Here is a 23,273-nt window from a genome sequence, read left to right on the forward strand (position 1 = left end):
AGGAGGAAGCTTCCCAAATAAGAGCTTGAGTCTCAAGAGGTTAAATTTAGACTGTGTAAAATTTCCCCCTGGTTGCCTCTGCCCCACCTTCAGCAGCTTCACGCCCCACCTGTGACATCCTACTTGTCTGATGGGGGGCAAAGGATTTTCTGGTTTTTCAGTGGGCCGCAGCACTCTTGACTTTGGGAACCACTGCTTTAGGGTATGGATACTTTGTGATTGACTAGCAACCATATCCTCCATGACCATGCCCTCAGTTTTTCAGTCAGATCCACTCTTTGCTTTGTTGAATCTGGTTTCAAAAGTGCAAGATGGTTGTGGCCAAAACGCTCGGCTCGATGCTTCAAAACCAGTAGGTGGCGTCACAGTGACTGCATCCATATTTTATGCAGCAGAACTGAAGTGACGCTCTTTTACTCGTGCTTTTCAAAACACTATACCCTGTCAAAATGTGATAGGGTATAATATAGATAGAAATCTATGAAGGTAAAAAGCCATGTGGACTTTGATTCACTTATTTAAAACTCATTCAGGGTTCTGGTGCCTGCTCTCTATGTAACTACCTATGAAACCATCTATAAATACAGACACTACAGGCAGGAGAAGTTTCATCCACCTACATCATCTTCAGCTCATGGCTGCTATGCTCCAAATATGACTTCACCGATGCTGAAGCACTTCAGTGACTTGTCGTTCTGTCATTTGTATGGACTCACATTCCACATGTGTGACAGCTCTTCTCCAGCCAGTCTGAGCTACTTAATAAATTTTTCCCTCAGCCACTTAAAGGCCTGCCAGACGATGGATTAAAATCAAAAACTCTCTTCAGGAAAGAGAATGAATTATGGCTTTTTCACTGGCAGTCATTTCTATTTATCATTCATGAGCAGGACAGTGGGCTTTTCTGGGGCATGCGGTCATGACGTCGTGTCATTGCAGCAGATCTTGTAGATTTAATGTTGGAACAATCTGAGAAATCCGTGGAATGAGGCTGTCAGTGTGACACTGTATTTGGATCTGATCTGAGAGCAAACATTTCCTACCATCTGTGGCAAACACTTCGCTTTTTTTTTTTTTTTTTTCGTTTTGCACATCCAGCGACTGTTTTGTTGAATTGCGAAAGGAAATGACAGGGTGGTTAATTATTCCACAACCACAGCTGCTACTCTTCCAGTTTGCTGTAATTTCCTGATTGCAGGATATTATACACAAAGCAGACAAATAACATAAAGCTTCTTGGTTACAAATGTAAACATTTTTCAGAATAAAGTTTGGATAAACTGAAAAAATATGCATGTTTACTGCTGCAGGTTAGTCTAAGGATGCACACTGATTTTTTTTTTTTTACATGTTTAATAGCCAGAGCTGGCCCCCACTTACAGTGTGCTCCCACCTCCACCCACTGAGATGCCACCAAGTGATGATGAAGATGATGACTTTGAGGAAGCTTCTGGGCAGGAGGGGGAGGTGACCACAGAGCAAGGTAAAATACACACAAATACAGGAACTCTGTCCTGTGGCAACAAACTGCCATTATCTGCCACTTTTTTTTTGTGCACACTTGCTTTTATTTTAGATATGTGCTGCAAGGCTGCTTTTGTTGCATTTCCAAGGCTTGCCACCAGATGGTGGTGAAGAGACGGTGTAGCTTCATTCCCTGTGTTCTGTCTCTCCTCTGTCCTCTGACCTAAATTAACTTTCATGTCTTAATAAGTTGTATATTTACCATCAAATGTAGCTCACCCTTTTCCGCTGTGCTATATTCATAGATTCCAAAGTAAACTATTTCTGATGTGCTCAAATATTTGTTTTTTTCTTCATGTTACAGCAAAATCGTTTCAGACACTTGCTTCAGTCTCCATACCTGACACTGTGAGTAGGAATTATCTTCTGAATTTACATAACATATGTGTGATTAAGTAAAGTCCAAGGTAGTATACCCTCTCAACATACACCAGGTCACTAACAACCCATCTGACCATCAGTGAGTAAGGGTAGAAAGGGGTCGATCATACCCTAATTCAAACCCTACCCCTAATACTATATGGGTTGCAGGTGATCTGGTGGATGTTGAGAGGTTAACCTTACATATGCTTATTTAAAAAAAGAAAAAAAAAAGAGAAACTGCTTCCTGCAGTGCAATTCTGTCCCACTTATGTACTACCGCTGTTACTGTCCCTCTTCCTCCTTTTTTTTATATTAGTGTGACCACAGTCTACATTAAAAACCTGTGCCCCATTTGATCTGAATGGGGGGGGAAACAAAATTCTAACTTTTCAGTCCTTCCAGGTTTATCCAGGGCAGAAAGGGGAGCCAGGCCCAGCTGGTCCCCCAGGACCCCCGGGCCCTCCGGGACCAGCCTCAGCAGAGGGACAAGAAGGGGAGCCTGGACCACGGGGTCCACAAGGACCACAGGGACCACCAGGTCCACATGGACTTCCTGGGAAAGATGGACAGCCTGTGAGTTTAACCTGCATGTTTGTGTGTTGAATTTACAGAGTGCACAAGCTTCGGTTTTTAAACATTTCATGCCATCCAGTTATGGAGCACAGGATGGGCTATTTCCAACTCTGTTGTGTTGTTTATGTCAGGAATACGGGTCAGATTCTAACATGATGGATTGGTTTTCTGTTTTTGTCCTTTCTCCAGGGAAGCAAAGGGGAAACTGGTTCACCAGTAAGTAAAACCCTCCTGGTCTTTCAGATATATAGTTTCCTTCATGTGGGAGTCATTATTTAATGTCTCCAGGGGAAAACTGATGTGTAGTGCTATGATTGTCTTCTCTCTCAGGGAGCAACAGGATTTCCAGGACTACCCGGAGAGACTGGTCCTAAGGGAGAAAAGGTCTTTTATTATTTAAAGAGAGAAAATGTATTTTATAAGTAAGTAATCCTTGAAATGGTGAAATAAATACAAGCATTCTTCTGTCTCTCTCAGGGTGATCCTGGTGTTGGACTACCCGGCCCTCCAGGTCCACCAGGACCTCCAGGACAACCTAGAAAGTCCTCCATGTTCCCGGTCAGTTATTTGTCGACTTTTCTTGGTCTAAGCTAAATCAGGTGTATTCAAGCTATTCGTGGTGCTAGATTCAGCTCCAATTAGAACTTTTTTTCTTTTTTTTCTCTTAGTGTGGGCTAATGAAGCTTAATCTGTGAAATCTGTTTACTGTACAATGCTCAAAAAAACCCCAAAAAATTAAAGGAACACTTTTTAATACGAGTATAACATCAAGTAAATTAAACGTCTCGGACATTGATCTGGTCAGTTAAGCAGTAGTAGGGTGGGTTGTTCATCAGTTTCAGCTGCATTGGTGTGTAACAGCAGGTGTACTAGAGGGGCAACAATGAGACAACTCCCAAAACAGGAATGGTTTTAGGAGTGGTTGAAAAATGACATTTTTTCCCCTCCTCAGCTTTTCCGGCTGTGTTTACGCTAGTTTTGCATTTGGCTAGGGTCAGTGTCACTACTGGTAGCATGAGGAGAAACCTGGACCCTACAGAGGTCACACAGGTAGTCCAACTCCTCCAGGATGGCACGTTAATACGTGCCATTGCCAGAAGGTTTGCTGTGTCTCCCAGCACAGTCTTAGGAGCATGGAGGAGATTTCAGGAGACAAGCTGTCATTCTAGGAGAGCTGGAAAAGGCTGCAGAAGGTCCTTAACCCATCAGCAGAACAGGTATATCTGCTCATTTGTGCAAGGAGGAACAAGATTAACACTGATGGAGCCCTATAAAATGACCTCCATCAAGGCACTGGGGTGAATGACTCTGACTAAACAATCAGAAGCAGACTTCATGAAGGGGGCCTGAGAGCCCGACGTCTTCTAGTGGGCCCTGTGCTTACTACCTGGAACAGTGGAGCCCGATTGACATTTGCCATAGAATACCAGAATTGCCAGGTCCACCAGTGGCACCCTGTGCTTTTCACAGATGAGAGCAGGTTCACCCTGAGCACGTGTGACAGACGTGAAAGAGTCTGGAGCCATGGAGAATATTATACAGCATGACTGCTTTGGGTCAGTGATGGTCTGGGGAGGCATATCCATAGGGGAACACAAAGACCTCTACAGGATAGGCAACGACACCCTGCCATTAGGTATTGGGATGAAATCCTTGGACCCACTGTCAGACACTGCACTGGTGCAGTGGGTCCTGGGTTCCTCCTGGTGCACAGCAATTCCCAGCCTTGTGTGGTTACTATGCAGGGAGTTCCTGGAGAATGAAGGAATTGATACCATTGACTGGCTTGCCTGAACTAAATCCAACAGAACACATCTGGGACATTATGTTTGGTCCATCTGACGCCACCAGGGTGCACCTCAGACTGTCCAGGAGCTCAGTGATGCCCTGTTCCAGATCTGGGAGGAACTTTCCCAGGACGCCATCCATCATTTCATTAGGTGCACACCCTGATACTGTCAGGCATGCATACAAGCATGTGGAGGCTATACAAACTGAGTACCATTTTGCGTTACGGCAATGAAATTTCAGTAAAATGGAATAGCCTGCTGCATCCTTTTTTTCACTTTAGTTTTAAAGCAGTATACATACCTTTCTATCTGTGAACTTGTTGTGTAGACACTGACCATATTCTGTTTAAAAATGTTGACATAATTTATTGGATTGCAGCTTTTGTAGTGTGACACTAAAGCTCAGCCATGTTTACAGCAATTGAAATCAGCAAATGGTTACACACAAGGGTGTAAATGGGTCATTTATGCTGAGGTTACAGTTCTAAGGTCCTGTGATGCCTCATCAGCATTTTGTCCATCAAGGGGATGAAAATAAATGTTGATAGCAAATTAAATAGTTATGGAATGGCTAAGGCGCCTTCTTTTATAAGCAACCATAAAATTTCAGTATGAGTGATTTGCCCTTTGACTTAATGAGGTGTTTTTTGGTTTGCATTCCAAAGGAGGGGTCTGGATTTGAAGACTTTGACAGTGATACAGAGGTTATTAGGGTAAGTGAAGTTGCTTTCTCCCTGTATACTGACATTACAGTTTACTTGCTTCACTTTACATGACATTAACTAAAGGAATACCTTTCTACATTAATTTCCCCCATCTGAAATGTTGTCTTGTGTTATCAGGGTCCCCCAGGGCCTCCAGGCCTCCCAGGACTGCCGGGGCCCCCAGGATCTTCTTCTGAAGATATCTTTCCCGGACCGCCTGGGGCTCCTGGGAAAGATGGAAGGGAAGGAGCAAAGGGTGAAACCGGACTTCCTGTGAGTTTTACATCTGTCCCTTTTCAGTTGGAGTCCAACCTAAATGCAGCAGGTTAAAAATACTAAATAAACCAATATGTTTTCTACATATTATAAATTGTAGTGCAAATAGTGGCTCAACTTTATATGGTAGCAGCCTGCTACCATGTGACTTTTTTTTTTCTTCTTCTTTTTTTTTTAAATTTATAGAAGTTTTTACTAACTGTGTAAATGATGTACTCACAGGCTTACATTATTCACTGCAAGGCTGTTTTGGTTTATGAAAGTTTTATTCACTCTAGACCCCAGAGGCTCAAGAGCTTTAATATGATTTCATTTCAAGCAGCTCATCTTTATGGGCTCATACTGAGCATCCAACTTCTGTTAAAAAAAATATGAATAAGAGGAACAATTAAGCAATGTGCCAACTGGGTTATTCTTGTAAATTTAAATATGCATTTAAATTCTTGGGGAAAAAAATATTATGTTGTCACACTTGCAGGGACTCAATGGAAAAGATGGCGGTCCTGGACCTGCTGGGGCGAAGGGAGACCAGGTGAGGCTAATGATTGTATTTTAACATGACTTTAAGAAGACAAGACTTTAAAAATCCTTCGATCAGGCTCTTATTTGTATGATTTCTGCCTCACAAGCTTTTGTTTGAGCTCACTCTGATTTCCCTGGAGAAGACCTCTTAGTGCTCTGCTAGCAAAAACAATTAGACAAAAACTCTATAACCACCTAACACAAAGAGCCTCTTAATGAGGTGCCCCCATGGACTAATAAAGCCAAAGAGGGCTCGAGTGTAAACAAGGTTGTGTTGCAATAGCTTTGCTTGCCACTCTGCTTTTGTTTTCACGCAAACCAGAAAGAACCGCCTGTCCCTATTAAACACTGTAGCTAATGTAATTGTATAATGTTTAACAGGGGGAGCCTGGTGTGAGCGGGCAACCAGGACCAAAGGTGAGACCTGCTTAGTTCACAGCTCATCATATTCAATTTGGTAACACTCACCATCATTGATATTAGCAGTTATAATTCTGCTAACCTTTCATGCCCACATTGAGGTAAACTTCTGCCACAATATGTAGAGTTTTAAAGATGATTTAATTGACATGTTGTCTCTTTCAGGGAGATCAGGGCCCACCAGGATTCCCAGGCCTACCAGGGTCAGATGGTCCAGAGGGGCATCCTGGTTCCAGGGGTCCACCTGGTCCTCCTGGGCCACCAGGGCCCCCAGGAAGAAGCTTCACCCTAGACTTTGAGGTATGGTGTGCTTCACTACTGAATGAATGAGGATAATATGTCTGAATATTCTGTGTGTAGGACTGTGTATGATTGTATCATAATATCTAGATAGTTTTTAACTCAGTCTCCCTATAAGCACAGAAGCAGTGCAGTTGAATTGGGTGTTATTACTAATTGTGCACAAATTTGAAATGATCACTCTTTTCTGAAATACATGCACACTTTCATGTTAGTTGCCTTTGCACTTTTTTAGGACCTGGAAGGGTCAGGTCTGCAGACTGGTTTAGGAGCAGCACTACCCAGAGGGCCACAGGTACAAGTGTGTTATGATCTTCGTGTGGCATTTCACGAACAGTTACTGTTATTACCTGAGGTTTTATACTGGTTTGACTTCCACAGGGGCCTCCAGGAATCCCAGGACTTTCAGGACCCAAGGTAAACTATTTGTTTGTTTGTCCATATGAATATGTACTTGCAGGTAATGATGGGTAGTTAACGGTTAATTATGGGTGGATAATTTTCCATTTCCTTGCCTCACTACAAGATAATTTGTTTATCATTGGGTTAAGACTTGGCCTTGGATAACATTCAGTGACGTGTACAGGAAATTAGTAATTTTGTAAACTTTTTTTAATTCTAGATTTCTTTATTTTCTCCCCTTTATCCCTCTCACAGGGTAAAGATGGTTTAGATGGTGCCCCAGGAAAGCCAGGACAAAAGGTTAGTTTGACATTATCTCAACTGTTTTCCTCCTTAAGCTGTTGGAGATTTCAAATCAAACAAGCTTCTTGAAAATCTGCACCCTTTGGGTTAGTAAATGACTATTAAGCGAAAGGCCTTGTGGTGAGAAGAGATATCAGCTTTTGGTGCTCTATAAAAGAATAAATGCTCTCATTTTACACGTTCACAGCCAGTTTTGCTGTTCTTCTCACTGAGTTCCACTTCATCTTTGTGTCCCTAAATATTGGAACATTACAATCCATTTCACTGATTTGATCATTTATTATTTTATCAGAAAAAAAAAAAAGTCTGTTTTAGGAATTTTAATTTTTACATCATAATGATGATTATTTTTCTTCATTGTTTCTGCAGGGAGAGGAGGGTGTTTCCGGAAAACCAGGATTACCTGGTAGAGATGGACTAGATGGGGCAGAGGTTGGTATTCCAAATGACGGACAGATTTTAACAAGCAGTGTGTTGGTTTTTTTTTTCTTCTTTTTTTTGGGTGGGGGTGTTTGTTTTTTAAAGACTATTAGTTAAAAAGCCACAGAACAGAGCAGCCATCAGTGACAACAGACATGACATTAAGTCAGAAACAGCATAAAAAGGAGGCGCTTGCAACTGTATAGCAGCGTTAAGCAATTAGTGCACCTTATGCACATATATACATTTTATTTTTAAATAATCTTGTCCCTACTATAATACTACTAGTCAAAGAGTAGTGGCACATATTGAGGTAGCATTAAAAATGCTGCTAATGTTTTATCTTGTGTCTGCATCAACAGGGACCAAAGGGGGACAAAGGCGACCCAGGACAAAAGGTGAAACCATCAATGAGTGGCTATACAGATACTACGTACATGTACTGCTATTTGCTCAAAGTTAAAAATGTCAACTCTGTTTTTCAGGGAGAGGCAGGACGGGATGGGCTTAGTCTGCCTGGCCCTCCAGGACCACCTGGACCACCAGGTCCCATCATCAACCTCCAGGATGTAAGTAGTGATGCTTTTGGTGCCTCTATTGTTTGAAGATGAGGTTGTTTAGCAGATTTCTGCCTCACTGATAAAGCTCCTTTTCTCTATCTTCAGCTCCTATTGAATGACACAGATGGTGGCTTTAACTTCTCAGGGATTTTTGAAGCTCAGGGACCTGCTGTGAGTACAAGCCTAAATAATGTCTGTGTAGATTCTCAGTTATCCAGGTCATAGTAGTCTCTGGAGCTTGAAAAAAGGCGACTGGACTTCTTTTTGTTTCTTGAAGACGTTTCACCTCTCATCCGAAAGGCTTCTTCAGTTCTCAACCAAGTGGTGGAGAGACCCAGGTATTTAAACCCCTGTGGGCGTAGTCCCCTGGAGGTGGTTATGACCCTCTATTGATCATGTGCTTGAACACATGTGCCCAGGTGTGAAGGGGGCGTGGGTCATATTTAATCAGTGGTTTCAGTTGAAACCAACTTAGGACTCCGCTCCATTGTTTCCTGTGGCCTATTGAGGTCACTGGAACAAAGGTGTGAATGGGGGTTGAGACGTCTGGGAAGGGAGCTCAGGACAGCACTGTAAGCGGGGGAAAGTTGGTGACGTAATCCACCTCCTCTGTTCAATGATGGTTGTTCACAGTGGACATAGATGGCTTCTTTCACTCCTCTTTCAAACCATCTGTTTTCCCTGTCCAAAATGTGGACATTGGCATCCTCAAAAGAGTGCCCTTTTTCCTTCAGATGCAGATGTACTGCTGAATCTTGTCCTGTCGAAGTGGCTCTTCTATGTTGTGCCATTCGTTTGTGAAGAGGCTGTTTGGTTTCACCAATGTAGAGGTCCGAGCACTCTTCACTGCACTGAACAGCATACACTACATCGCTGATCTTGTGTTTGGCGGGTTTGTCCTTGGGATGAACCAGTTTTTGTCTTAGGGTGTGACTTGGTTTGTAGTATACTGAGATGTCATGCTTGGAGAAAATTCTTCTGAGTTTCTCTGACAAGCCTGACACATATGGGATGACAATGTTGTTCCTCTTGTCCTTCCCATTCTCTGTAGTTTGTGTTTGGCCTTCATTCCTGTGCATCTTAGCTGATTTGATGAAGGCCCAGTTGGGGTAACCGCATGTTTTGAGGGCTTTCTTAATGTGTGTGTGTTCCTTATGCTTCCCTTCTGCCTTAGAGGGAACACTTTCCGCACGGTGTTGTAGGGTCCTGATCACCCCAAGTTTGTGTTCCAGAGGGTGGTGGGAGTCAAAGAGGAGATACTGGTCTGTGTGTGTGGGCTTCCGGTAAACTTCAATGTTGAGGCTTCCATCTTCCTCGATAAGCACCGCACAGTCCAGGAATGGTAACTTGTTATCTCTGGTGTCCTCCCTGGTAAAACGTATGTATTTATCCACTGAGTTAATGTGACGAGTGAAGGCTTCTACTTCTCGGGTTTTGATTTTGACCCAGGTGTCATCTACATATCTGTACCAGTGGCTAGGTGCCGTCACTTTGAAAGAACCAAGAGCTTTACTTTCCACTTCCTCCATGTAAAGGTTGGCTACAATGGGAGACACTGGGGAGCCCATGGCACATCCATGCTTCTGTCTGTAGAATCCATCATTGTATTTAAAATATGTTGTGGTAAGGCAGAGATCTAAAAGTGCACAAATCTGATCTGGGGTGAAGCTGGTTCTGTTCAGTAAGGAATCGTCTTCCTGTAGTCGTCTTCTGACGGTCTCCACTGCCTCAGTTGTAGGTATGCAAGTGAAAAGTGAAACCACATCAAAGGACACCATGGTTTCATCTGGATCCAGTACAAGATTCTGGACCTTGTTAGTAAAATCTGTAGAGTTTTCAATGTGGTGGGGTGTGATGCCAACAAGCGGTGATAAGATGGTGGCGAGGTGTTTGGAAATGTTGTAGGTGACCGAGTTTATACTGCTGATAATGGGTCGAAGTGGGACTCCTTCTTTGTGGATCTTTGGGAGTCCATAAATGCATGGAGTGGCTTCTCCAGGGTACAGGCGGTAGTAAGTGGGGCGGTCAATGGCTTTTTCCTTTTCAAGTTGTTGCAGGCAGCAAACAACTTTTTTCTTGTAGTTGCTTGTGGGATCACGTCTCAAGACCTCATAAGTATTGTTGTCACTGAGGAGTGTAGTAATTTTGTTGTGGTAATCCGATGAATTCAGCACAACCGTGCACCTCCCCTTGTCGGCTGGCAGTATGGTGATGTTTTGATCTTTGCTTAGGGCTGTGATGGCCTTCTTCTCCTGAATGGTGAGGTTGGATGGAGGAAGTCTTGCACTGGCGAGAGTGGCTGAAACTTTCATCCTGATCTGTTCTGCTACAGGATGAGAAAGTTTGTTATTTCTTATAGCGGTTTCTGTTGCTGTGATGAGGTCTACTATAGGAAGCTGTTGTGGGGCTATGGCAAAGTTGAGTCCTTTGGCTAGCACATTTTCTTCTGGTTTGGTGAGGACCCTGTCTGATAGGTTCTTCACCCACTTTCCTTGGTTTCCATTGCTTATCGTGTCGTCCTGTTTGTTAACAGATGAATGGTATGCCTTGGTTTGCAGAGTTTGAAATTTACGTAGTTGTCTTTCCTTGCCTTTGATGTGTTGTGCGAGCTGGGCTTTGTCCACAAATGTAGAAACTTCTTCTGCGATGGTGTGAGGTAAGAGTGATGAGAGTTTCTGCTGAGTCTGGTGGATTTTGTTCTGGAGTGCATCTATGGTGAAATGGACCTGTCTTATCCTTTCACTTAAAAGCCGCCAAACACAAGATCAGCGATGTAGTGTATGCTGTTCAGTGCAGTGAAGAGTGCTCGGACCTCTACATTGGTGAAACCAAACAGCCTCTTCACAAACGAATGGCACAACATAGAAGAGCCACTTCGACAGGACAAGATTCAGCAGTAAATCTGCATCTGAAGGAAAAAGGGCACTCTTTTGAGGATGCCAATGTCCACATTTTGGACAGGGAAAACAGATGGTTTGAAAGAGGAGTGAAAGAAGCCATCTATGTCCACTGTGAACAACCATCATTGAACAGAGGAGGTGGATTACGTCACCAACTTTCCCCCGCTTACAGTGCTGTCCTGAGCTCCCTTCCCAGACGTCTCAACCCCCATTCACACCTTTGTTCCAGTGACCTCAATAGGCCACAGGAAACAATGGAGCGGAGTCCTAAGTTGGTTTCAACTGAAACCACTGATTAAATATGACCCACGCCCCCTTCACACCTGGGCACATGTGTTCAAGCACATGATCAATAGAGGGTCATAACCACCTCCAGGGGACTACGCCCACAGGGGTTTAAATACCTGGGTCTCTCCACCACTTGGTTGAGAACTGAAGAAGCCTTTCGGATGAGAGGTGAAACGTCTTCAAGAAACAAAAAGAAGTCCAGTCGCCTTTTTTCAAGCTCCAGAGACAAGCCTAAATAATGTAGACCAAATGCAAACAGTATGTAAAAGATGAATGGTAACATCTAGGTCTGAAAAGTGAATCCAATGCAGAAGTGCCTTCAACCTGCATTCTTTCTAATAGCCACCAGGGGGCGACACCTCTGGTTGCAGAAAGACCCAAGTTTGTATACAAGTGTATGGGCAAACATGCTGCAGTTCCTGTTGCTCATTGACTTCAATAAACAATTTCCTGATGGGTTCATGGGTTTAATCGATAGTTTCAAGTCATATAAAATATAAGGTGAAGTTTATTTTATGAATTACAAGCCTCATTGGAGTCAAAAATGATGATAAGCCTGGGTACCTGATACCTGCTTTCAAAAAGCTCTCAAAACAGGACTCCATTACTGTAGCTAATGAATAACCCCAACATGGCTACATCTATATTTTAATTATATTCACTATTTGTTATTCCAGCATTTAATCTTATTAATGTTTGCAGGGACCACAGGGGCCAAAGGGTGACATTGGGTTGCCAGGTTTGCAAGGACCTCGTGGACTTAAAGTAAGTGGGATGTACCCACTCTACAGTAAAGATGATTTTGCACTGAATATTTTCTGTATGCACACAATAATAACTATGTGCAAGTTGTTTTTTTTTTTGTTTTTTTAATCTACATAATTTTCCTGTGTGTGCGCATGCAGGGTGAAAAGGGCGAGCCAGGATATCTTATCTCAGCAGATGGATCCACGATGTCAAGCCTGCCTGGGCCAGTGGGACCCAAAGGAGTCAAGGTTATATTTCCTGCTTAGATTGTTTTTCACACGTGTATGAATAGCGCAGGATGGCACATAAACATGTCTTTGTTTGCAGGGTGATAACGGTGTACCAGGGCCCCCTGGAATTCAAGTAAGTGATGACAGCAGACAGTGAATGGCAAAAAATGTTATTTCCGCTGATATGGATTAAACCTACACCAGGTGCTTTTAAGAAATCCTGGCAGTCACATTTTCTCATTCCCAACAGGGGCCCATAGGACCACCAGGAACCAAGGGAGAATTTGGGTTCCCTGGAAGACCAGTAAGCACCATGAACTCACTAATCATTAGCAGCCTAATTAATATGAAATTAACATATTCCTGTGCATTGATTGAATTAAAACAGTGCATATTTGAGACTGTTAGCTGTCTCCGAACTCAGCTTCTCACTTCATGTGTTGAACCTCCTGTTTGATTCGTTTTTTTGTTAAATTAGATCACGCATCGACTCGTTCAGCAAACGATCCAATTTCCCAAGTTCCCCTGAGGAAATTGTTAAAGTTAAAATCAATGTAACTTTATTTTCTAAAAACTTAAATGCTTTTTGGATAATGACTCTCCGCCTCTGTAGGGTCGCCCAGGCATGATTGGACCTAAAGGAGAGAAAGGGGACCCTCAAGGACTGCCAGTGAGTCACGCACTGAAATTTCTATATATAAAATACTGCAAATGGTATTGGTTATAATCTGCAAATGAAACAAAGAAATTAATTTCACTACAGCGCTGAATTTCTTTTACTTTTCTTAGGGACCTCCTGGCCCTCCCGGACCACCAGGGCGCCCAGGAATATTCAACTGCCCCAAAGGAGTAAATACATTTAAATTTTTACATAGTTCTTCTAATTTATCACCTTTTATTATTTTAATATGTTTTATATGCTTATTATTACTCTTTCCTTCCTAAAGACGGTGTTCCCCATCCCCCCCAGACCATACTGCAAAATGCCCGTAGGTTTCTGACTGTATGACTGTACTGTACTAATAAAACAAAAAATTAAAGCTTTACATACAGCCTGTGTTAGAGAGCTGTTAGTATATATGAAATCCCACTTGTAAAATCATATTAGTGTTGTAGAATATTTATTTCACAAAGTCTATCAGTTTTTTATGCAATGCAAACTTGATTTTTCTCAGACACAGGCTGTGTACAAGTCATTGTCACTGGTTAATTGGTTAATGGGTCTTTAGAGTCTGTGCTGAAGCACCTCTGAAGTGCATCTTCATCAAACCTCGTGCACACACTGAGTTTATTTTTTTTTCCCCCATTCAGCCCTTTCTCCACACTTTTTTTTTCTCTTTCCTCATTTCTTCCACACCTTCCTCTACTTTCCCTTGTGTGTACAGATAACATGCATGTTTTTCTTTCTAACACTGAACATTTTAACGGTCCTGCATGCTGCATTTCAAATCTGGAAAGGTGGAAGGCTACGTGCAGAAAACAAAAGGAGGTGTTTTAAAAATCACACCCAAAGAAAATCTGCATGCATCTGCACATCAACATCGCAGAGCAGATGACTCAGTACTGTAATGTATTGTAAACTGACAGGGAATTGTGTCGCTGCCTGCTGTTAACCTGCTTTTTTTCTCCATTATTTCAGCTTAATTCAGATGGAACCATTGCAGCTGGTAGGTTGGCTCAACTTTTATCTTTCCCATAGATTAACTACCAATTAATAATGAAAATATTTTTCTACAGATTGCCTTTATACTCAAAATACTACTGAAAAATATCCAAAATATGTAGAGTATTTACAGTGCATTAGAACTATTAATCAAGTTTGCTTTTTTCTCAAAGGAAACTGTCAGATGGGGATAAAAGGAGAGAAAGGGGAGAGGGGCCTTCCAGGGATACCAGCTCCACCAAGTGAGTTACAAATATCTTCCTTAGTATTAAAATAAAAACATTCATTCATGATCAAAAGCAGGTTTAAAAGCACAACTCATGTTTTCATGCATTTAGCCTGCTGTGATTCAAGAATTAAACTTTTTTTTTTTTTGTTTCCCCTTTAGGCTCATTTAACCCTGGAGGAGGAGGCTGGGTAAGTTTTATTAAATACTTTCTTTTTTAAATTTTTTATGGGATGTATGATTGAGTCTCAACCATAGAATATATGTAAAAGGTGAATATGGCCTGTCACCGTTTGTTATGTAGCTTTATGTACCTTTGTGACCATATTTAGTGAAGAGGGTGGGGTGCAGTGGACACTATATAAACTTGACATATAAATTAAGAGAGATGATCTGAAAAAAGTCAGTTCTGGATTTTGGCATTTTATTATTTTTTGGCATAAAGACTTGAGCCAGGTTGTAAAATTATTTCTAAAATATAGCAGCCTTCAAAAACTAGCAGGGTGAACACTTAAAAGAAAAAATGGAAAGTGAAGGAAAGTTTGTCATGTCAGTGGAGGAGTATGGAAACCGGGGAAATCAACCATTGCCTTGGAGAGAGTTTAGCTGGAACTATACCCAGATACTTCATAACACCTTCACCTTCATATATTCTAAGGAAGAACAGAGCTTATACCGGATATGCTGTGGGACAAAAAATGTGAATCATTACCATGTGTTTTGGGAATATCCTGTTTTTTTTGTTTGTTTGTTTGTTTGTTTTTTTAACTGATTCCAAAGAAATTTAAAAAATGAAAATCAGTCTGTTTTCTGATCTTATACTTGGGTTAAAATTCCACCAAGGCTTAAAGACCTCATAACATGTTTATCTTTACTGCTTATTGCAAGTAAAAAAAAAAAATAAATAAAAATAATCACAAAAAGTAGTTCATGATAATTTGGTAATTTAAAAAAAAAAAAAAGAATTTTATTTTGAGACTTAATAGGAACACATTTGATACATGCTGGAAATGATGGGACCTGCTTTTTGACAGTTGAATGGAATTTTATTGGAATTTTTCTTTTGTTTACTTTTGGCTATTTGTTTTTATTTTCTTTGGAATGAAGTGTTTGAATCTGCATTGTTAAATTGAGTTTGTTAAAAAAAAAAAAAAAGTAATGCTAGCTAACTTTAGCAGCATGCGTCCACATATGCTGACTGTATGGGGGTAAAGACGCCTGCTAATTGGCACGAAGTAACATTCAAATAAAACTGGAGTACAAAGTTCTTCGACAGGCTGTTAATACAGTTCACCACACAGCAAGCCATTTTAATCATTTTAAGTAATCACATTTAAAAAAGACAACACCACCAGTTCAGGCACTTGAAATGGCTGAGATGACACCTAGCAAGAACCTTGTGGTTCCATCAATGTTTGTCAGCTTCTGTTGATGAATGAGCTTTAATAGAATTTAAACAAGTTATGAAAACAGTTTCACCCCATGTTTACATAGCCAGAATCTTTGTCTATGTAGCCGAAACCATTGGCTATGTAAACAAAAAAACCCCTGCTTTGTACAAGACTCTTTGGGCTCTAAAATTGGGCATTTTTACATAGGAGTCTTCATGGATTGACTCACTCCTTGAAGCCTTCATGTGGCCACATGAGGGACTGCAGTTGTTGGATTTCAGTGAACAGTTGATTGCTGTTTGATCTCAACTTGGATTCTTCTGTGTGTTTCTACCTGTGCATGCATTAATAGGTGATGAATGGTGGCCAGGGCATCAAAGGGGAAAAGGGAGAGGCGGGGTTTCCAGGGATATCAGGTGGACCAGGAAGACCAGGACCAGTGGTAAATTTCATGTATTATGGAATCTTTTTTTTTTGAAAGACTAAAGCCTAAAGCAGTTAGTAACTTTATGCTTGTGTATTTTAGGGGCCCAAAGGAGAATCGGTACTTGGTCCTCCTGGCCCCCCTGGGCCGCCAGGCCCCCCTGGTATACCAGGATATGGCAAGCCTGGTCCTGTTGGTCCTCCTGGGCCACCGGGACCTCCAGGGCCTTCTGGGTCATACTTGAGATATGGTTCAGGTACTAATCATTAAATTTTTGAAATGACTTGCATTTACTGATGTTAATGAAATAAAACAACCATTTACAATAGGCTACATGAAAGATATTGAGATTTTTGTTCTGGCAGGTCTGACTGTTGCTGGCCCCCCAGGACCTCCTGGACCTCCTGGCCCTCCTGGCTCTTCAAGTAACACAGCATCTGTGAGTCAGTTTATTTGTGGCTGAGCTACATATTAATATAAAATCAGTCATGTGATTCTCCTAATTCATTTTTCCTGCACATTTCTACTTTTCCATATTTGCTGCTCAGCTGAAAACGTTTTCGACTCGCGAGAGTATGATGCAGCAAACGGCAAGGGATGCAGAGGGCACTCTGGCATATGTTACAACAACAGGAAGCCTCTTCCTCAAAGTTTCCCAGGGATGGAAAGAGATCCAGGTACTAATTTATGATGGTGCTTCATCATTTTGGTTATAATACTTCACTGAAATACTTTTATGCTCCTATTAGTAATAATTAATGTGTATGGCACTTAATATCTAATGTTAATGCACTGGAACAGCAGGCAGTTCAGAATGAGTGCCACTGATCCTTTTTACTCTCACATTGTAGACTTTTACACTTGCTACACACTGTTTGAGGTCTGAGGGCCCCTTCTTCTCCGTGACGCTAATAAGTGATTCATGGCAGCATGCAGAAATGACTGCAGAAAAAATCCTCCCCATTTAAACTTTTCTAAAATAATGCTGTCTGAAGTGAAATATTTCCTCAGTCCTGCTTTGGAAATACACTGAATCAAATCACTATTATTGATTTAAGTGCAATGTGAGCTCAGATAAAACAACTTATGGAATCTATTGTCTAGACTTGATTTCTCTGTTTTGTCCACGCAGCTTGGCAGCCTGATCTACCTCTCTAATAACATTATTCCACAAGATGAGGTACTTGTTGCGTAATCTGTCGATAAGAAAAGTGTTTTTTGGAATTTGCTGTTGGAGTATTCATCTGTTCAACATCTCTTTTCAATGACTCATTTAGCCTCCAGCTTCTTATCATATAAGAGGAGACACCATGGAAAGAATACACTCTGTTACAGGCAGGGTGAGTGTGTAATAATGACTGAAGTCCTCTTGAATAGATTTGGTTTTAGTTGTCTCTTGAATAGTATCCTACAGTACTATCCTAACACTAATCTGTCCCATCCTCCCCCTTGAAGCTCAACCTGGTGGCCTTGAATCAGCCCCACTCAGGGGACATAAAGGGGCTCGACATGGCTGACCGGATGTGCTTTGAGCAGGCCAAGGCGATGGGTTTGGCTCCCAACTACCGTGCCTTCATTTCATCCCACAGACAAGACCTGGTCCATGTTGTCTATCCAGGTTTCCGGCAAACTCTGCCAATTACCAACCTCAGAGTGAGTCTGCTCTCCCAGTGCTTTTTACCTGTAGCATTAAACTTTCAGCACGCCTGAAGCAGATAGATTTGAAACTGATCAAACCCGCTATGTCTCATCTTAGGGAGACGTGCTGTTTAGGAACTGGCGGGCAATTTTCAGCGGCGAAGGGGGGGTGATCAATACCAGGATACCCATCTACTCCTTTGATGGCCGGAATGTCTTAGCGGACCCCTTCTGGTATGTAGACTTCGTTTCCAGAATGAGTTTCTTTGAGTCTGTTAATCTGTCTGCAGCAGTGACATTTTCTGTCCTCCATCTATTAGGCCTCAGAAGAGCATCTGGCACGGCTCTAACAGCAGGGGGCTCAGAGTTGTGGACAAGCACTGTGAGGCATGGCGAGTGGACCATGTGTCCGTCATGGGTCAGTCATCAAGCCTGACCTCAGGCCTGCTCCTGGGTCAGCAGACGCAAAGCTGTTCCAGCGAGTACATCATCCTTTGCATCGAGACCCACAAAACCCCTTAAACCCGCCCCGTCCCCGAATACCACTCCTCTTCAGTGTTAAACCCTCTGGGAAAAGATTTGAGCGACTCTCTTAGAAAAGGATGTCACTTTCAGCACATCTCTGGTGCTACGTGTAGCATTTTTGTGGTTTTTGAAACTCCACATTCACACTTAGAAATTAGACATTACTGTTTCTGACTCCCTTCCCTCTTCTGACATCACATGAGGAGTTTGTGGCAGCAACAAACTGCGGACAACAGCACAAGGTATCTCCCGGGAAGGTAAGCTAACATTAAGCTGATGCTACGCTCTGGGGCTGAAACCAGTTTGTGGATTGCTTGGGGAAGCAATGAATAGAAATGACCCTTTGTGCTGTAAAGCGATCCAAAAGATTTCCAACTTGGCACATACTATGCTGTAAAATGGAGCACAGAGGCTGAGACAGGCTGCCAGTCTTCCCAGCATCATTTGTACTTATTAATTCTAGCATCTCACATGCAATGTGGTAAGGATATATTCCTGTTAAAATGATACACGCAGCACCTTAAGCTTTATTCAAGAAAGGTGGGCTCATTTGCAACAAGACACATCTGTGTCCCTTTACGGAACCAAATCTAAAGTAACACAGATGGCTTTTCCCCTCAGTCATGCAGGTGTGTTGAGGATGCGCGAGGTCTTTTTTTTTTTCCCCCTGTAAGTCTTTGTTCATTAGGAGACTAGAAATAAAGACTGATGATGGCTGCAGGAACCTGCACCTGCTCTGAACTGTGGCAGTCCAAAGACTTTTCTAATGGAAGCATAAAAAGGCAACTTTCATATTTTTTTGTGTTTACAGGTTGCCTTGAAAGGGTTTTAAATCATTTCAGGAAAAAATGTTCTATTAAGGTCAGAACTCTCCAGTGTTCAGGTCATCGTTCGACACAGGGATGACTAGACAACCAGTGCTGCCACCAAAGTAACTTTTTGATGCACTGTACTTCATTTTTGATATTTCCTAGTTTGACGTTTTCATCCTCTAAAAAGTGTTTGTGTTGTAGCTTTTTTTTTTTTCTCTTCTTTTTAACAGCTCTTTTTCTTAAGGCTATTTAATTTAAATTCAGTGATTTATTTATACGTCACAGCACATAAACATGAAATCAGATTAAATTTAAGAATGTAATTTATCATGTGTTTGTCAAATGACTGTTTCTTCTCACTTTTTGCCTGTTTTCTCTCTTTCTTTTTTTGTATGTTGTCTTTAAAAAAAAGAAAAGAAATTTGGCGAATTCTGGAGTGTTAGTAAAACCAAAAATAATTTCCATCCAGTGTAAAAGTGCCATTAAAACAAACAAACCAGTTTCAGTTAGAAACACTAGAAAAAGTCTAAGGGCAAAGGTGAAAGCATGTGTTTTTGTATAAATATTGGTGCTTTTTGTTGAATAAAGACTTTTCTTTTCATAACCTGTGCTTGTTTTGTTGTTAAAAAGAAACTCTTTGGTTGTTTAGTGCCCTTCAAGGTTTTGGTTTTGCAGCACACACTTGCTGCAATCATCCAAACTCTTGTTTTGCCAATAGGGAAGTTGCAGAGTGCCCTCTGGTGGACAAACTAGGCAACGTCAATACTTATCACATGATTGGAAGGTTTTTCTCCTATCTCGTCTTTACTTTATTGCTTTTTAATTTTTCGTGAGTCATTATGAATGCCAATATTGTTATCAGTCTCGTTGATATATGAATCAGGCTCTACTATTGGCCATCTGGAAATATAACACATATTTTAGCTATAAGAAATGTAAGTTTCCTTTCATTCTCCTGATCTCACTGCAAAGGGCTGAGTCCAGCCCCTCTTCAGGATACTGGTTCTAGATTGACAATATCAAGTTGGTATCTTAACCTCACGCACTAGTTCAGGCTCCTTCCCCACCAGAGAGGTGACATTCCATGTCCCAAGAGCTTGTATCAATAGCCAGGGTTCAGACTGCCAGGGCCTCTGCCCTTAACTGCCACCTGACGCACATTGCAGCTGACCCCTACAGTACCTCCTGCAGGTGGTGAGCACTCCTCCCCTGACACCAAACCCCCTGTCTCTTAAATAGCATTTGGCCTTTTATATAAGTGATCTCCCCTTATTGAAATGGGTTTTGGCCTAAAGGCAAGGGCTATATAGAAAGCTGGGCAAATAGGGTGGGCCGGCTGCCGATGTAGCTGAGAGGGCTAAATAGAGGCTCATTTGGGATGTACAGTAGTTTCGGGCTGAGTAGTGATCCTGGGACAAAGAGCAAAAGTGTGTACGCTGGAGTTATCTTCGTGAATGGAAAAGCGTAGAATACACTACTATGAGTTGTTATAGTAACCACAGCCAACTGTGATTGGCTCCAAGCTGAGCACCTTGGAAGCTGTAGTGGAGAGGAGGTGGCCGAACAAACTGCTATCCACCATGATAATCCCTACCACCCTTTTCATTACCCATTGAATGAGCCATGGAGCACTTTCCAGAGCTGACTCATTCAGCTCTGCTGCCACAAGGACAGATGCTCTACTCTGATCTCAATAGCTTTATTTCAGCTCTGCACTGTGCGCAACGCTTTAGTTTGTCACTTCAACTAACCGCTTTGCTTTTGAGTAATTTTTACCTTACCGAGCAATCTTGTTTTGACACGTCTCTGTAACAACACCCTTAATTTTGGGCCTTTTGTTTGATTTTTGCTGCTCTAACATAGCAATTTCCCAAACTGTGGTGTAAATCAAGTATATAATACCTTATATTGATCATAACTGGTGAAACCAAAGATGTGCAGCAGCTGCTGTGAGAGCAGTAGCACATAAACAGTGCACCATACAGAAACGCAAAGCAGCAGAAAACAGATGACTCACGGGGAAAATGGGGGAGAGGTGCTGCCACGCCCATGACAGTGTGCATGACTTTCAAAAAAAGCATTCATGCAATTGTTTTTGTTTTTCTTAACAAAGTTGTAATTGATATTTTGATGCCTGCATACTTATTGAAGCAAATAATCTGGGGATTTAGTAGAAACAGCTGTAATAATTGTGTTATAAAGTGCCTTTGCAGTTGTTGCATTGAATCCCATTCTGACATGATCTTGGTTAAAGGTTAAAGGCTTTGCAAACACAATCTAAATAAGGCTCTTCAAACAACCGTTTCAAAGTTTGGCATGGAGAGAGCAGCTAAGCAAAAATCCAAACCTCTCTCTGATAACCGGAGTAGCAGTAATAGTAGGAGGGTAAAACAATTTGCTATTACTTTTATTTTGACAACTTCTGCAAAGCGTTTTTTTTTTTTTTGTGGAATGAAGGCATTCCAGGTACTGTGACATTTTTACACTCTTATTTTGAATTGAGCTAAGTTTAATGAGTTGCTTTAACCTTATTTGAAGGTCCTGTCTGTGCTGCTCCTGACTGCAGCAGCAACTGATGGTCAGTCTTTCCATATTGGCAAATGTTCCAAACCAGCTGTTCAAGAGGACTTCAATGTTACACAGGTATAATACTGAATTAATACTGTCACACTCCACTCTGATGAACTTTGGTTCCTCAGCTGATATTGCATACGGTGTGTCTGCCCCCATTTATTTCATGTTGTGGGTTATTTGGCTGAAGATTTAAGGAGGTGGTAGTTTAGTGTTATGAAGGAAAACATGGCTGCCAGATGACTGTGTGGTCATAAAGTAAATAAAAATCATTGTTCTCTTCTTTCTCCAGTATATGGGTACCTGGTATGAAATAGAGAAGCTTCCAGCTGTGTTTGAAAGAGGAATATGCAACCAAGCTACATACAGTCTTCAGCCAGATGGGACAGTCAAGGTTCACAATGTGGAGCTACTGTAAGGTTTCAGCTGCCTAATTTGCAACATTTTTAATTGTCAAAAATGTACCTTTATTTATATGAAACTATTACTCCTACACTGCAAAGAATTTAATATTGGTCGCTCTTTGCATCCTCCTCTTCCTGACTGTGCAGGCCTAATGGGAATATAAACTCGATTGAGGGAGTTGCCAAAGTTAAAGATCCATCTCAGCCTGCTGTTCTAAGCGTCAGCTTCTTTAAAGGTACTTTTTAGAACAGGACTTGGATGTTTTACTGTTAAAAACAATATGGAATACTTTCCACTATACCAGTGATTCTCAAATCCAGGCCTCGTGGCCCAGTGTCCTGCGAGTTTTAGATGTGTCCCTAATCCAACACACCTGAATTAAATATAGAAGTCATTAGCAGGACTCTGGGGAACTTGACTGCATACTGAGGAGGTAATTCAGCACTTGATTCAGGTGTGTTGGATCAGGGACACATCTAAAACCTGCAGGACACTGGGCAACGAGGCCTGGATTTGAGAATCACTGCACTATACTATTATATACAATCTATTTCTGTATCCAGGTGTTCCAGATGCTCCTTACGGGGTCCTCTCCACAGATTATCAGTCCTATGCTTTGGTGTACTCCTGTTCTGACTACTTTGGACTTTTGAACATTGACTTTGCCTGGATCCTGGCTCGCACCCGTGCGCTGACTGAGGACGTCATCAGCCAGTTACACGAGAAGCTGACTGCTGCTGGTGTAAATGTAAACCATCTTACAGTCTCCAACCAGACTGCTTGTGATATGGTTTATGGCCTGAGGCATGACCTGCAAAGATGAAACCAGGAAAAAAGTGCTGATCATCTGTTTGAGCTATAATGGAAACAATGTGTTGTGTTGTGGTATAATAGAGAATACAGTTGGATATCTGTCTTTAATCTAACTAAAATTTAAACAAACAAACAAAAAAGAGACTGGGGTTTGTTGAGGACTGGGGGGCACTTTAAATGGGGATAGTGGGGGTCTTTCCTCAAGGAATTTTTAATCATCACTTCATTTTTTTTGCATTCTGGTGAATTTTATGCCCTGATTTGCACCTTTTCTGCAGTAGCTCATATTGCAAGTGTCTTTCATTTTTTTATTAATTTGACTAAAAATACAAAACTATGCATCTATACCAATAAATAGTACAATAAATACTGGAGCAACATAAAACAAAGTAGAACTGAGTAAACTACAAGTTTATCAAGTTAGATTTTTACTTTTATTTTTTATAGTGGTAAAAATTATGTCACCTGTGCATAGGTTTAAGA

General features: G+C 41.6%; 2 protein-coding genes across 4 annotated transcripts in view; both read left to right on the top strand.

The window, feature by feature from the left end:
* LOC115799767 (collagen alpha-1(XVIII) chain-like) overlaps positions 1–19,567 on the top strand; it is a 61,293-nt gene extending 41,726 nt beyond the window's left edge. The window contains exons 8-44 of the mRNA XM_030757049.1: positions 1,360–1,483; positions 1,829–1,872; positions 2,290–2,460; positions 2,650–2,676; positions 2,791–2,844; positions 2,938–3,018; positions 4,916–4,963; positions 5,093–5,227; positions 5,709–5,762; positions 6,134–6,169; positions 6,338–6,472; positions 6,708–6,767; positions 6,854–6,889; positions 7,130–7,174; positions 7,547–7,609; positions 7,960–7,995; positions 8,083–8,166; positions 8,263–8,328; positions 12,048–12,110; positions 12,251–12,340; positions 12,420–12,455; positions 12,573–12,626; positions 12,936–12,992; positions 13,112–13,171; positions 13,270–13,311; positions 13,962–13,989; positions 14,159–14,227; positions 14,374–14,402; positions 15,955–16,044; positions 16,129–16,282; positions 16,392–16,465; positions 16,575–16,703; positions 17,159–17,206; positions 17,304–17,366; positions 17,482–17,679; positions 17,783–17,898; positions 17,985–19,567. Coding sequence (XP_030612909.1) covers positions 1,360–1,483; positions 1,829–1,872; positions 2,290–2,460; positions 2,650–2,676; positions 2,791–2,844; positions 2,938–3,018; positions 4,916–4,963; positions 5,093–5,227; positions 5,709–5,762; positions 6,134–6,169; positions 6,338–6,472; positions 6,708–6,767; positions 6,854–6,889; positions 7,130–7,174; positions 7,547–7,609; positions 7,960–7,995; positions 8,083–8,166; positions 8,263–8,328; positions 12,048–12,110; positions 12,251–12,340; positions 12,420–12,455; positions 12,573–12,626; positions 12,936–12,992; positions 13,112–13,171; positions 13,270–13,311; positions 13,962–13,989; positions 14,159–14,227; positions 14,374–14,402; positions 15,955–16,044; positions 16,129–16,282; positions 16,392–16,465; positions 16,575–16,703; positions 17,159–17,206; positions 17,304–17,366; positions 17,482–17,679; positions 17,783–17,898; positions 17,985–18,186 — 2,901 coding nt within the window. The 3' untranslated portion in view covers positions 18,187–19,567. The remainder of the gene's footprint in view (positions 1–1,359; positions 1,484–1,828; positions 1,873–2,289; positions 2,461–2,649; positions 2,677–2,790; positions 2,845–2,937; positions 3,019–4,915; positions 4,964–5,092; positions 5,228–5,708; positions 5,763–6,133; positions 6,170–6,337; positions 6,473–6,707; positions 6,768–6,853; positions 6,890–7,129; positions 7,175–7,546; positions 7,610–7,959; positions 7,996–8,082; positions 8,167–8,262; positions 8,329–12,047; positions 12,111–12,250; positions 12,341–12,419; positions 12,456–12,572; positions 12,627–12,935; positions 12,993–13,111; positions 13,172–13,269; positions 13,312–13,961; positions 13,990–14,158; positions 14,228–14,373; positions 14,403–15,954; positions 16,045–16,128; positions 16,283–16,391; positions 16,466–16,574; positions 16,704–17,158; positions 17,207–17,303; positions 17,367–17,481; positions 17,680–17,782; positions 17,899–17,984) is intronic.
* A 1,740-nt stretch (positions 19,568–21,307) lies between these two features.
* On the top strand, positions 21,308–23,151 carry LOC115799031 (apolipoprotein D-like). 3 transcript variants are annotated; one of them, XM_030755962.1, is made up of 5 exons: positions 21,308–21,386; positions 21,540–21,644; positions 21,865–21,986; positions 22,124–22,212; positions 22,577–23,151. In XM_030755962.1, the coding sequence occupies exons 1-5, from the start codon at positions 21,318–21,320 to the stop codon at positions 22,798–22,800; spliced, it is 609 nt and encodes a 202-aa protein (XP_030611822.1). In that variant the 5' UTR covers positions 21,308–21,317; the 3' UTR covers positions 22,801–23,151. The 3 variants fall into 3 exon arrangements, with proteins under 3 accessions (XP_030611822.1, XP_030611821.1, XP_030611823.1); XM_030755961.1 differs by having other exon boundaries at positions 22,541–23,085; XM_030755963.1 differs by having other exon boundaries at positions 21,361–21,467; positions 22,541–23,071.
* The last annotated feature ends 122 nt before the right edge of the window (positions 23,152–23,273 follow it).

This window comes from Archocentrus centrarchus, chromosome 20 (genome assembly GCF_007364275.1).
Source record: "Archocentrus centrarchus isolate MPI-CPG fArcCen1 chromosome 20, fArcCen1, whole genome shotgun sequence".
Classification (NCBI taxonomy): Eukaryota; Metazoa; Chordata; class Actinopteri; order Cichliformes; family Cichlidae; genus Archocentrus; species Archocentrus centrarchus.

Coding starts and splice junctions, on each gene's coding strand:
- LOC115799031 (XM_030755961.1), top strand. CDS start 21,318: ATGGAGAGAGCAGCTAAGCAAAAATCCAAACCTCTCTCTGATAACCGG. Junction 21,387..21,539: donor GTAGCAGTAATAGTAGGAGG/GTAAAACAATTT, acceptor CCTTATTTGAAG/GTCCTGTCTGTGCTGCTCCT. Junction 21,645..21,864: donor AGGACTTCAATGTTACACAG/GTATAATACTGA, acceptor TTCTTTCTCCAG/TATATGGGTACCTGGTATGA.